This window comes from Cryptomeria japonica, chromosome 6 (assembly GCF_030272615.1).
Source record: "Cryptomeria japonica chromosome 6, Sugi_1.0, whole genome shotgun sequence".
Classification (NCBI taxonomy): domain Eukaryota; kingdom Viridiplantae; phylum Streptophyta; class Pinopsida; order Cupressales; family Cupressaceae; genus Cryptomeria; species Cryptomeria japonica.
This window is the reverse complement of record NC_081410.1, coordinates 160,514,769-160,530,545: the sequence shown is the minus strand read 5'-3', so window position 1 is coordinate 160,530,545 and position 15,777 is coordinate 160,514,769. Positions and strand designations below refer to the sequence as shown.

At 34.8% G+C, this 15,777-nt stretch overlaps 1 protein-coding gene across 1 annotated transcript; it reads left to right on the top strand.

Moving 5' to 3' along the window:
* The first annotated feature begins 240 nt into the window (after positions 1-240).
* On the top strand, positions 241-1,554 carry LOC131038008 (bidirectional sugar transporter SWEET3b). Its single transcript, XM_057970271.1, has 6 exons — positions 241-290; positions 409-445; positions 537-759; positions 849-1,007; positions 1,098-1,217; positions 1,312-1,554. Exons 1-6 carry the CDS (start codon positions 254-256, stop codon positions 1,498-1,500), a joined length of 765 nt encoding a protein of 254 aa, XP_057826254.1. The 5' UTR covers positions 241-253; the 3' UTR covers positions 1,501-1,554.
* The last annotated feature ends 14,223 nt before the right edge of the window (positions 1,555-15,777 follow it).

Below are 15,777 nucleotides of genomic sequence, written 5' to 3'. Positions count from 1 at the left end.
GTCATAAATTTATAAATAAAAATATCTAAATAACTTTTAATAATTTAAAGATATTTTGAAATGTTTAGTAATGGGGAGATATTAGACTTCTAAAAGCTTTTTATTCTCAGAGTTTTTAATTGTCCAAAACCTTCTGAATGATGGACACGAATCTTATCTTGCAAGCATACGTAGCAAAAGGTTAAGCACGCGCCTATAAGTAAGCGGCTTATAACACCAGCCATTCATTCAGACGAAAACACAACTTTGCAATATGAATGCATATATACGTTTTGGGGCAGGCATTTTAGGTCATTACATTGTATTTAACCTAATTCTAGTTTCTATTCAATATTTTGGGTTACTGTCATGAATCATAGCTGGTATACTTTTACTGAATATTGGTGTGGTTGTGTGTGAGAGATGCAGGAAGCGCATTTGCTCTGCTTATGTATGGAGCACCAGTGTAAGTAGAACTAGGAGAACATTATTGAATAGTGAAGTTCTTCCATCTAGCAAAATAGTGCTAACTTTGTATTAAATTATTTGATGAGCAGAAGTAATTTTCAGAGAGTGGTAAAGAAGAAGACAACAGGAGAGATGTCAGGGATGCCCTATGCAATAGGCCTCTTCAACTGTCTTATATACACCTTATATGGCTCTCCTCTCATTAGCAATGGATGGGAGAACGCTCTTGTCATGGGTACCAACGCTCTTGGATTTCTCCTTCAGTTTTGCTTCTGCACCATCTATCTCCTCTTTGCTCCACCTAAATCCAAGGTACCTTATTTCTACTACACCATGTCTGTCTCTACTATTTCACTTGGGTTTGGAGACCTCTAGTTAATAAGGTCTGAATCGTATGGCAGAGAAGAATGGGTTTTATGGTGGGGGGAGTACTGGTGCTGTTTGCCAGCACTGCAGCAACTTCCATGTGGGGAGTAGAAGCAGGCAAGAAGAAAATGCTGGTAGGAACTACTGGAATGGTTGCTTCTGTCATTCTCTTTGGATCTCCACTCTCAAATATTGTAAGAAACCTCCCTCACATTCACTACACTTATCTATTGTAAGTAAACATTTCAACATTATTAATGATATATGTATTTGTTGTAATATAGAGGGTGATAATTCGGAGCAAGAGTGTGGATTGCATGTGCATCTATTTCTCAATCTTCTCTTTACTCGCAAGCCTGCTCTGGTTGGTGTATGGTGCTTTGAGCAGAGACGTTCATATCATGGTAATCATATGTTGACAATCATTTATTGTCTTAACAAATAAAATCTCTCCAACTGAGCTCATTTCCTTTGTTTTGCAATTTATGCTTCATGCAGGTTCCTAATTTCCTTGGAGTGCCACTAGCTTCTGTTCAAATAATAATATATTTCACTTATTGGCAAATGAGTCGTGTACAAGTTGATGCAAAATTGAAAAAAGTGGCTGCTCAGTCAGAAGAAACAGCTATAGAAAATTGCCTCCAATTTCCTCTCAGTCAACCTGACGTTGAGATACAACTGAAGTGATATGATTGTAAAATCAGCCCTTAATATTCGTATGTGAAAAATTACTTATCAAGTTATCGGAGGGTTTTGATTTTTTGAAGACTTTAAGATTATGGGCATTATATCTTTTGTAAAATAAAATAATGGAATTTCAATAAGAAGTCAATACTTATTTGTTTTAGCAAATTTGTCAATGATGTTATTATAGGTTTCCAGATTTTAAGGTATCATTCTTTCTATGTACATGTAATGGTATATCTTTTATAATACAATTGTATTAAAGAAAAAGGTAGTACTCATCTATATTTTGAAATTTTGTTTGTAATATCATATATATTTGTCATCTGATATTCTCCCACCTTTTCTTCATTGAATACATTCTATCTTTTTATAAAAATCACCAAATGATCTGCACCTGCGCCCACAAAATTTAAGTGTTAGTCAATTTTACTCTTGCTCGTTCATTGCCAACATTCTAACTCAAACCCACCTTGGATGGCTTTCATTGCAACAGTTGATTCAGTTTTTTTCCGTGGCTCTGTACTGCCTATTCTTAAGACATCTAACCAGCACTAATATCTTAAGGAATATGATTAAAATAGATTACCCACTAATTGTAAAGAATAATAAACTACAAAATAATATACACCACCCACTAATTATAAACGACAAACCCTTCTCTAGGGATGATAGTGAACTGATGGAGATCGAAGTGGGAATGCTTAAACAATCAAAGATTCTCCTCACGGAATGTAATTCTTACAAAAACATACAAGAAATCATATATCGTAGTGCAAATTAAAGTAGTAAGAATAAATATCCAAAAAAACCTTGCTGTTCCTTAAATCCAATTAGCAGATGACAAATGAAAACCTATTATCTATCACTCAGCCCATGTTATATTTGTTGCTACAATAAGACCCACAAGACCTCTATTAGGTAGATAAGGCAAGAATATTATATATGCACTTAAAGAAGTAGGATCAATCTCGTTAGCTTTGCATACTTACACCTTCGATTCCACAGAAGTCAAATTCACTCAATGCTTATCAACTTTAGGCTCGCAAGAGATAGGAAAAAAGTTACAGAATCACATCATATTTTTACTCTTAAACAATTAAGAGAAATAAGATAAATGTTTGATCATTTCACATATGAGATTAATGATTATTTTATTGGGCAACACAGCAAACTTTAGAAGGAGAGAGGTGTTCATATAAATCTAATAATAAAAGGGAAATTATATTTTATTTTATTTTGATAAAAGTGGATTTACCATTAAATTTTATTATTATTTTTAATTTTTATATGGTGTCTGGTTCAACAAGCATTCGAAGGAAAGAGTCAGTAAGAAAACCTTCCAGTATTGCTAAAAAACACTTAAGGCCTACCTACTCATTACAAGAAGCCTCAATGGCATATTCAAAAACCCCCCTCCCACATTACAGAGAAATCTCATTGAGTACAAAGGGACTGCCATTAATGGCATACAAAAAGAAACCAATTACAAATATTCAATATATAATCAACCCTTCAATTGACTAACCACATAAAAGCAATAGAAGATCATCCACCGGTGAAAAAATATAAACCTCCATATATGCATGAAACTTTCAGATCGCAAAAATTTACCATCCTCGCACCACACCTGGCTACACAAAACAACTCTCCATTCCATCTATTAGCAGTAAACTCATGAAAAGACATGAAAGCAATGTAAGTGAGAAGACCATAATCAGAGATAGTATAATCCATATCAAGAGAAGAGCAGGATGTTGAGACCAAGAAGGAATCAGCCAGAGCCCGAGCCATATGAGTAACCATAAGAAAAACCATGCAAATAATAAGAAAACAAGAAACCACTTCAAGTATCCTAAAACCTATATTTTCCACCAGCTAAAATTTATCCACCACCTTACAAGCTGCATAAAAAGCATCTAAATAAACAAATTAAATACTCGCCCAAGTTCCTCATCTTCGAATGCATGAAAATCACGAACCTCGGAAGGAAAGAAAACAATAGAAGGATGAAATGCTAAAAATATTAATATGACAAGCACATATACCTCGAACATATATATCACAAACCACATGATAGGCGGCATCATAACAAATATTGCTTGAAAAAGATGCTCGATATCTCACACAAGCCAAGATAATCAACTCGCTCAAAAATACTAGCATTTAAATTCATAATTAATACACATTAATCCCAAGATACAACCAACCTTAATGAAGTAACAAACAAGGCATCCCCACACCAAACCATACTTCAAAATGATTGCAGTGGTATAGCTTGGAGAAGGAAATAAACCACGCATCATGACAATCATTCACTTAATATAGCCAATATGCATTCTCATAAACCCAACCCAAATGAAGCAATTAAAATCAGTATGGAGTAATCATGAAAGAATCAAGCCGAACAAAAGCAATTCCATAATAGGAAGACCATATAAGGCACCACCCTCCAATGTAAAGACACTTGAATGTATAGCATCAGGGAAAGTGCAACCACATAATCAATAGGTGGATAGCACCACCCCTAATGCAACACATGCAAGTATATCAGCTTCAAAAAGGGTGCCACGCAAATATTCATATATAAGAAAGACATAAGTATTCATGTAAATATATTGATTTCTAACAATAGGCATTCAAGCCATAAACTATCATGATCACAGACGATACGAAGGATGAAAGTATTAATGAGAACCGAAATACAACTATCCTCAAAGGACTCTGCCAATACACCATATGAAATCCCATCCCACAAACAAAAATAGTATGAAAATAAGTAAACATTACTCCGTCAGCATAATCATGCACAAAAGGATCAATCCATTATTACTTCCAATCATGAAGACATACCTTTCCCAAAGAAGAACACAAATCATAAAAGATGAAAACCAAACAATAACATAAATACCATACGGCCTAATCTCAAAATGCCACAACCCCAGAATTACACACTCAACAGACTAGCCTTGGAAGAAATGCCATCACATAGCCATGCCATGCCAAGTCATAAATGAAAAGCACTCTACCTAATACTAGCCATCAGAGTGGCTAACCTCGGGAAATGTCAGCCAAACCACACTAATATAAAATACTTATACAAGGGGAGGGGATATCTGAAGGGGCAACCTCCAAGTAATCCATATGCTCAATGATTGCCTTATTAGCAAGAAAATTAGCAATGCAATTAATTTCCCTATAGTAATGAGAGATAGAAAAGGAACTAAAAAACTTTATTTGACCAAGGATTCGGTCTAATAGATATTGTAACTACCAGGAGACACATTTATTATTGGAAACTGCATGAAAAGACACCATAGAATCACCTTCAATTACAATGTCCCTAATATTCAGCAAAATAGCTATATCCAAACCAAAACATAAAGCATGGAACTCTGCAGAATTGTTAGTTCCAATACCAATATATTTACAAGCAACCCTGATTTGCCTAGGTTGCCCTTAGCAGCCCCATCAAATTTTAAATTAAAAGTGAATTGCGGAGGAGGGGACCATTTACCATGACTACACTTCACAACAAAAGATAACCCTAAGGATACAAACCCATGTGAGGGAATGACTTGAAGAGCCTTCCAATTCCACGTCACCCAATTATCCCAATGAGAAAAGGAACACAAATGATCAAAATTATTATAAATAAAAGAGATAACCACGTCTGAAATGGAAGATTCAATCATGTCTACCACATCAACCAAGGAAACAAATTTTTGTTTGAAAATTCTATAATTCCTATCAAGCCATATATTCCAAATAACAATAGAAGGGGCAACAATCCAGATGCAGGAATAGAATGAATAAGAATACAACAAAGGCCAAGCCATGAATTGGGACAAGAGATTAGGGCAAATAGCAGATGCCCATCCAAGCTTACCAAATAGCCAATACCAGCAATCCGAGGCAAAAGGACAATGCAAAAACACATGATCCAAAGATTCCATGAAGAAACCACAAAATACGTAAGGAAACACAACTGTAATCCCAAGTCTTATACTGCTAACCAAGAAAAAGATCCATCTTTGGGAAGACAAGCCGAGTGCCAAAAATGTTGATAAGGCCACGAGGAAAAAGAAGAGGGATAAGACAAAGACATATAGCCATCCTTTACTGTATAAGAACCTAACACATTTGTAGTCCAGACCAAATCATCATCCATATCCTGAAATACAAGCATTCTCTTCTTAAGTTCATGTACATAAGCGTCCTTAAGTTCTTCATCTACCAACAAAGAATCTATGGATTTCCAATGAAACACGGGATAGGGTCCCGAAACATCTACATAACAGTTATCAGCAACAAACAAACCCCAATGACCTTTGAGAATATCTAATAATGGAGACCAATCCCGAATACTAGTCATAGCAGCATGCCCATTCCAAACTTCATCCCAGAATCTAGCCTTTCTCCCATTATGGATTACCTAAGAAAGGTGGGGAAGAATAACCAATCTACAACTAGTAATAAAATTCCAAAAAATGGACCCTTTTGGAAGAGATGAAGCTGTGAATAACCGCTCTCTAGGAGCCCCTCCCAAATATTTGGCAAACATGAGAGAGGCCAATTTACTTGAGGGATCCTTATAGATCTTCCAGACTAACTTCTCACCTAGAGCTCTATTCTGATTTACTAAATCTCTGATACCTGATCCCCCTAAATCCTTAGGAAGACAAACCTTATCCCAAACCAAGAGAGGGATCTTCTCCTTACCTCGTATATTATCATTCCAAAGGAAAGATCTCAAAGATGACTTAAGCTCATTAACAACATTTAGGGGTGTTTTTAAAACTGACATCAAATAAATGGGGATATCATTTAGCACTGATTTGATCAAAAGAATATTACCAGCTAAAGTAAGCCATTTATGATTCCATGAAGAAATTCTAGAAGACACCGCATGAACCACTTTGTCCCAAAATGTTGTCTTATCCAAACCAACAAAAAAGGGAATGCCTAGATACTTACAAGGAAAAGATCCCACCACAAATCCCCAAAATTGAGTCAACCTATTCTGAACTAAAGGGAAAACATTTAGAAAGAAAATTTTAGATTTCGAGCTATTAACTTTCTGTCCAGAAAAAGCAGAATAATCTGCAATAATTTTCTTGATGACTTTAGCCTCTGCCAATGATGCAGAACCAAACAGGAGAGTGTCATCTACAAATAGACAATGAGATTGGGATACTTGATAACCATCAATCTTAATTCCCTTCTAAATACTTGACGATCTAGCAGCATGAATATCCCGACTAAAAGCCTCAGCTAAAAGAATAAACAGAAAAGGGGACAAGGGATCCCCTTGTCTAATACCTCGAGAAGAAGTGAAAAAAACAAAAGGGGATCCATTTAGTAAAATTGAAAATCTAGTTGAAGAGATGCAGGAGAAAACCCACTTATTCCAACTATGTCCAAAACCAAATTTTATGACTACTGAGACTAAAGAATTCTAGTCCAACCAATCATAAGCTTTGAGCATGTCAAGTTTAAGAATCATAGCCGAAGTCTTATGTGAATAGATATAGTGCAGGACCTTATGCGCCACAAAAGCACCCTCTGAAGTTTCTCTCCCAAGTACAAAACCACCCTGCTCAACAGAAATAATCCTAGGAATGAGTTTAGCCAGCCTAACTGAAATTGCCTTAGTGATGATCTTGTACAAGGTGTTGCATAGTGCAATTGGTCAGAAATCAGAAAAAGATTTAGGATTATCCACCTAAGGGATAATTGCAATAAGATTTGTATTAAGCTCTTTTAAAATGGTTCTATTATGCCTAGATTCCTCAAGAGCTAGAAGCACATCATTCCCCACAAAATCCCAACATTTTTGAAAAAACAAAGTAGTGAACCCATCAGGTCCCAGAGCCTTCTTCAGTGACATGGAAAAGACCACCTCTTTTAACTCAAGACTGGTAAAAGGAGTCATAACAATCTTATTATCTTCTTCCTTAATGAGAGGAGGAATAGAATCAACAAAATTACTATTCAAACCCACTATGTCAGTAATAGGCAAAGACTTAAAAAATCTAATAGCCTCAAAGGCAACTTCACCCTCATCAATCAGGCAGTTCCCATTAGAATCATGAATGCAAGATATCTTATTATGTTGCCTCCTCAATTTGGTAGAGGAATGAAGAAACTTAGCATTCCTATCTCCTTCTGCCAGCCACAAATCCCTAGACTTTTGTCTCCAATAAGACTCCTCGCCGACTAAAACCTCCTCAAGCTGAGCTTTCAAATATTTAAGCCTATTAAAGGAAAGATAATCCATACCATAATTTAAGATAAGCTCATTCACCTATGCAATTTTACTCTGTAACCTAGCCTTCTCTCCAAAAATATTCTTAAAATGAAGAGAATTACATTCTCCAATTCTTCCTTTGAGATAACCAGGCTTTTTAACAATCTAATACATCCTAGGTCCCTCCACATAAGGGGCAGACGTCCATGAATCTTTTAACAGGGGAAAAAAATATTGATCCTTGAACCACATTGGTTCAAACTTGAAAGGGAGCTTCCATGGAGCCCTGTCTTCAAGAATAGAGAATAGAATGGGAAAATGGTCTGAACCAGTATAAGGGAGAATTGAAGAACATAATTCAAAATCAGTGCTAAGCCAATTTTCAGATACCAAGAAGCGATCTAATCTCTCCGTAATTTAAAAAAAAAACCATTCTCATATTTGTCCAAGTAAAAGGACCATTCTGAGTTTTACAATCAACCAGATTCATACCCTTAATGAAATGACAAAAATCAATAATAATGTGCTTATTTGGGATAATACCCCCCGATTTCTCTTCAAGACTTGAAATAACACTGAAATCCGCCCCAAATATCAAAAAGGTACCCTTAAGCATAGATGCAATCATAGCTAATCTCTCCTAGAGTTTCCTCTTATCAACAATACTTATGAGTCCATAAACATTAAAAAGCCAGAATATAGCATCAAAAGATTTAATTTTAACCAAACCTAGCATCCAATTAAAAGAAGAAGCAACCAAGGAGAGGTCCACACTATAATCATTCTAAAGGAAAGCAAGCCCTCCCGAAGCCCCCTCAGAAGGAGAGAAAAAATTTCCATAGCTTCCAAGAAGAGAACAAGGACTCAGCAGAAGACAAGTTTCATTTAGTTTCTTGCACCATCAAAATATAACACTTCATTAAGTCCAACTGGGACTTAATCAAGTGTCTTTTGTTAGGGGCATTTAAGCCCCTAACATTCCAAGAAGTGAGCATCATTGGCCTCAAGGGTAGACTCAGGCTCCCCTCTTCACACAATCAATACTCTAAGAGATCTTTCCCTCAATAAAGTCACTCTAAAGACTCCTCTTAGAAGCCAAAGACCTTGTAACAGGTAGACTATTTAAATGGCTTCTTTTTTTTCTTCCTCTTAGAAGAATCCGACGAAGAAAGAAGTGTTGTTTGGATTCCAGCATCAATTTCCTGTTGGGTCTTGACATGTTTTGGTTTTCGACCCCTCTTCAAAGGGGTAGTGAATGGAGATACTGGAGAGAGAGGAGACTGAATCAAAGGCAACCTACCTCCACTACCCAAAGAAATTTCAGAGACACTAGGAGGCTTATTCACTTTATCAACCTCCTTATCCGGATCAAGCACATCAAAAGGGTTAGCTGTAGGAAATGCAGACATATACTTATTCATCTTAACCAAATCATTATCAATAGAAGTAATCACTCTATCTGTTGCATCAGAGTCAAGAGTAATATTATTCTTATTAACAAGATTCTAAACCTGAGCAATGAGATGATCATCCAGAGCAATGAAAGGATTATCCAAAGAAATATGATTATTACAATTAGCAAGAGAACCAGATCTATCCATCTCATAGTTAGGTTTACTCAAAAGATTGGCTTGTGGGGGAGGAACTTTAACATATTGAGCAATTAAAGAATTATCTGGATCAGAAGAGTTGACCTGATCTAGACAAATACCATCCCCAAATGGGGCATTCACATACGAAGGATGCGAGGGAGGAACAAAAGTGGGAATATTAGAGCCCTTTAATATATTTTGCCTTTTAGCCCATGAGAGAGATTCCAAGTTAGTGAAACCTTTCTCTGTGAAACCAAGAGAAGATTCCAAACATTTAGAAATGGACTTGTGTGAAACCCTTTTCATATTAAGAAACAATGCAGAATCCATAATAACAAAAGATCTGCCAAACCAATCAGAATTCTTAACAATATTTTGACGCCAAATACTAGTAACAGATCTAATATTGCATTTTTTAGGAGGATTAGTGTTCGAATTAACCAAAACACAAATTTTAACAAGGAACATATCATCCTCAAACACCGAATGGGATAATAAACATTTACCAAAAGAGTCCCCAATTTTTTGTAGAATGTCAGGATCAGTAAATTCAAAAGGCAATTGAGGTAGCTTAAACCAAGTCGGAGTTTGTTTGGAAAAGACCCAAGGGGGATCGAAGAGGGGTTTTCGTAAATTAAAAAAAATTAAATTCCTACCCAGCCAAAAGAATGGAACCTCCAAAGCCTTATTCCTAGCTTCCTCTTAATCAAATATAATAATAAAAAAACTAGCAAACAGGACCTGAAAGTATAAAGTGCCATACCAGTGCATATGAATCTTATATTGCAATTTTGAAAGGGTAATACCATCACCCCAAACCTGAATAATAAGTGCAAGAGATTGAAGATCACGAGCTTTCTTATCCAAAGGGTTAGCACAAACATCAATTAAGGGCACCGGAAGCCATACCTTCTGCGACCTATCAACCCCCAAGCTAGGGTTAGCAATAAAAGGGTTATGGATGTCACCTGAAATATCCATAGAAATCTCCTTTGATGGTAGTCGCGAATGAGGGTTCGCCGAGGGCTGCTTCCCAACAAATGCTCACAGATTCGGGGAAACCCTAAAACCATTCTAGTCTACCTGAAATTGGGGTCCTTCCTTCTATCCATCTTTCAAATTAAGGGCTAAAGTAGAGGGTGCCTTACCATTCACACTCATGACGTCCTTCCAAGACCTATTTTCATCAATCCCAATCCCTCCATGCCGATGCACTACAAGAACCATCTTTCCATTCCTCTGTCGATTGCTCGAAATAAAATTTCCCTTGGGCTTAAAAAAACCCCGAACGTATTTAGAAACAGGATATCAAAATTCATTCCCCTGAAAATCCCTCTCATTAATTTGGCCATTATGTTGTATTGCTTCCATATCCACCCATTTACCTCCATGAAATACCCACTATGGTATGTGATCCGAATGTTTCCCAAAGGGATCCACAGGTGGAAGAGGATCCTCAAATGCCTCATCCCCCCAATCGTACTTCTGAAAATTATCCCTAAGAGAGAAAAATTGCAGATCAATATTTTTTTAATATTTTAAAAATCTTAGCAGTAAAGTCCTTTCCTATACCCTGGGTCAGTGGAGCAAGAACTGGCACACAATATAACTGACCCCATGCCTTCTCCCACTACGAAGCGGAGTCGAACCTGTGACCTCGAGGGATGAAAACCCCAAGCCCCAGCCAACTCCGCTACAAGTGGCAGCTAAAAGGGAAATTACATTATTATAATTTAATTTAATAATATATTCTTACATAAAATACATTTCATATATTTCAAGAACATGATTATTTTAAATTTTTTGAAATATCTAATTAGTGTCTAGTGTACAATAAACCAACAAATATAATTTGATAATTTATTTGGCATATTCACACAATCCTGTACAATAATTGAGTATAGAAAAAACTAGTTATAAAGATGCCTCTATATAAATACATTATCACAAATTCATTCAAGACACATTCCCAAATTCTATAAAATCTAATTTGTATCAATTGATCTCCTAGAATGAAATATTGATAACTTGTGCAAAATTGGTTCAACCAAAAACATTGTTTACCTTTGGAAAGCATGTTCATAGGTTTTCAAACCACCTTCAAAATCATAATAAGTATACATGTATAATATAACACAACATCTAACCTTAGCACAATTCATTTTAGAACATAGATGCATTCAATCAGTAAACATTTGCAAGAACAAGGAAAAACATCTTTTAGATCAAGGAAAAGTACATGGAGCAAAGAAAGAAAAATCCTCAATTGTGGAAGACAATTATCTACATTATTATTTTTGTGAATTTATATTATTCCTTCAAAATTAAAATAGAAAACAATAAAACATGTGATCATGGCATTTGGAGGAATGACAAGAAAGGGTCATCCTTATTTTGAATAGGCATAGGTCACCTAAACATCTTGCAACATATGACTAGGGATGACCTTTCTTGCAAGAATATGTATTCTTTTTTATTTATTCATTCTAGGAATTGAAGAATAATTTTCTTTTCTATGCAAATATCTTCCTCGGACACTTATTTGACATTTTTATAGAAAATATAAATGTAAGCATTAATTCAACGATGTGATTATACTCACTTTTTGTTCACTCCAAATATTTCCCTTGCACATGGCTCCAAATTCTACATAGGTTAAATAGCCCACTCATGTGCTTCCTAATTTTTCTATGGGACCACCAATGGCTAATTATCCTTCATTGAGCCTATAATTCATCACAAAAAATACACATTGGTCCATTTATAAATTTACATTTTAAATCACTCCTCTTCATTGCATAAAAGCCCTAAAATGGTAATTTCTCCCTTTTAAAAAATTTCAACTATAAACCAAACACAATGCTTTTAACAACACTGGAAAGATTGATGGTGGCCATAATGGTCATCAAGATTATCAAACAAGATGTGGTGAGTGAAAATAAAGTGTTGAAATATTTAACCCACCGTAAAGGAACACTATTGAATGATAAATATTTCTAATGAAAATTCAAGCCTCAATGCATAAAAATTATTAAGCTTAACACTATTATTAGGTCAAAGTAAAAGTCATGTTGCATTATTTTCATTCAAAGATATGATTTTATATTATTTAATAATGCATCTAGTCACTTTATATTCACTCCAAATAGTTTTCTTACACATAGCTCCAAAATCCTCCACATGGGTTGAATAGCATGGTAATGCAATTCCTAAGTTTCCTATGGGAGCACTAATGGTTAATGATCCTCCATTGAGCCTACAATTCATCACAAAAAAGTATCATTGGTTTACTTAAAAATTTACATTTTAAATAAATCCTCTTCATTCCATAAAAACCCTAAAATGTTATCTTATGCCTTTTAAAATTCCTTCAGTGCAAACCAATCACAATGTTCTTAGACCATAGAAAAGATTGATGATGGTCATAAAGGGCATCAAAATTATCAAAAAATGACAAGGGAAAATAAAGTGTTGAAATATTCAACCCACCATAAAAGAACACGACTAAATCATATATATTCCAAATAAAATTCCAATCCTCTTGCATAAAGATTATCAAGCCCACCACTATTACTAGGTCAAAGAAACATAACCGTTAATGATTTTCTAAAGTGCACATAGAACATAAAATATATTACACATTGGTCTAAAAGATCAATATAAATAATCCTTGCATGTTTCATTTGTTCAAACATATTCCTTTTAAAACGGCAAGCCCTTGCAAATAAGATGCATTCAGGCCCATAAATATTTTCAATGCAACCATGTCACACAAAGAAATTAGTCCATGCACCATGGACCCATTTGTGCACCAAAATGTTAAACACCAATAAAATAATGGAAAGACACAGTGTTTGTTCCATATTCATATTAGGATGGCTAATTTTATGTGTATATTAAATTTTAAAACATAATATAGCATGATTTTACTAAGGGGATTGAGTTCTAATAAATAGTGGGTGGTGGGTGAGATAAGATAGTATAAATAATTTCATTCAAAGTGGGCATTTCACATATTTCAAGAAGAATTCAACATATCAATTTTTTGTGACATCATCCTTGTTCAGGTTAAAGATGCAAATTCAGCCCTGCACTACCAGCATATATTCTCTAACTAATTAGAGCTTGACAACATCATGTAATATTACCATTGGCATACTACCTCATCACTAACTATACTCTCATTTCTCATATGGGCACAATAACTATTAGTGCCACATGAGCTACTTGTTTCCACAGCATAACCTAGTTTTTAGTCAACATTTAGATAGAAAACCACAACATACATTAAGGGGTACCATGGGCAATTTGAAAAATAAAATAAGGGGACAAATAACCAAGGTTATTAGGAAACTATTAAGGGATCACCATGCTGGTAATTTGGATCTTTCCTATGAATGGAGAGTTAGAAACATTTACTAGGCCATGAATACATATATTAGGATACAAATACAGGAAATAATGAAAATTTTCAATGGGACTTGGTCGTGGAGATACCCCTAGCACAACAAAAAATAATATTCAATGGAGTCCATTCAATCTTTTAGGTCAATTATCATCAAATAATGAAACAATGATATGAAAAAAATAAAGCTAAGAAATTGTATGATTTTAGGGAAAGGTGAACATTAGCTCTAGTTGGGGATGTGCACCCCTTATAGGTACAATGAGAATAAAAATTAACATCTAGTCATATAGACCAAAATACCAAAGAGAAATTTAATGAAATTTATCCATGAAGACAAAAATGAAATAAGTACACAAGTATATACATAGTGTTGAAACCCAATCTAATTTTTTAATAAAATTTATCCAATCACGTTCATATACTCACATATCTTATCTATGGTACAAGGATTTGTAGTATCATCAATTGTATCCCTCTATAATTTCACACTCATTTTGGGCTCACTTTGGCAGATTTCCCTCTTGCACTTGATATATATCTAATTGTGCTCAATCCATAGCCAAATATGAAAGCCCAACACAATTTGAGCTCACTGACCTTGGTTTTAGCTCAAAAATCCATAACTATAGCACCTCGCACCATATTCCTCTTGGATTATGTCTCCTAGTGCCCTAGTTTAGCCTTTTAGGGTCCAAATTTGTACCTCTAAAGGTCAAAAAAAAATGTAGAGTGAGAAAATGCTCCATGATGTTGGCTTTCTTCAAAAATTAAACATGAAACGTGTGAGTTGTGTATAAATACAACTCTCTCCCCCTTATTTCAACATAACCCAATTTCAATTCATCACTCCAATTAAGAATCTAAATGAGACATCTTTAAGGTATTTGAGGAGAGATCTTAAGTTAGGTATTCAAGTATTTAAGTTCAATAATAATGATCAATTTTATGTTTTCCTCCATGAATGAAGGCATGTATTAACTCCTATCAGGAAACATCAATATTTTTTAAGGCTTAAAGGGAAGCAGTTCATAGCAAAGGTATCATTTGTCAATTCAATATTTATGTTAAGGTTTTCACCCTCTACCATACTAAGGGTAAACGCTCTCAAAAAATATCATAGATGTAGTGGATTTTACTTCCTACTCAAGGTTTGACTTAGGCAAGCCCCTATATAGCACAATATTTTTCCCTCTTTTCTATGTGTGGGTTATAGATCTAACAATGAAAGTTATGGGATTTCACATAGTAGATTGAGATATATGGTTCCAAATTTTGAAAAAAAAATTAATGGACTATGTCAATTATCACACCTATTTGATAATTTTTAGTTAAATTTTAGAAGGAGTAATCTACAGGGCATCCTGATATAGAATCTAAAGTGTTAGGTGATGGAAGAACCTCTTGGACTAAGGTTCCTAGCACACTAATCTAGCATTTTCAAGCTCAAATTTAGTGACAAGTTCCTTTATGTGTTTTATTTCTGGATATATACATTTTTGTTAGTTGCATGATAAATTACTATCTATTTATCATGAATCTTATCAATTTCATAGCATCTTTACCTACTTATTGCATCATTTCTATAGATGGTGAAAATGGGGTTGACTAGTCTAATAATCCATACTAAGAACCGTTTACCTATTCACATCAATGCACATTAAGGAAATGACAAATAGGACCAAATTCAAACCTATAGTAGACCTGGGCATAATGGTTGGATCACTTCCTTTTTTAGAATGGATGCACTTGGATAAGATAGGATGATTAAATGAAATAACTTGGACTAATGATGCAATATTGAGAGTAATTAGCATAAACAGTAAGCTATATATCATATATGTAGACTCTGAATATATATCTAGAAATAGGAATTAGAGAAGAACATGCGTCTGCAATTTGAGCCCAAAAGTATCGAACTATGTAGCTAGGTTCCTCATCCTAAAGCTGTCAAATTTGGATATCAGATTGAGATTCAAAATTAGGATGTCACTCATAATATCCTCCTAAAATTTCATTGGAAAGGTGTTGAA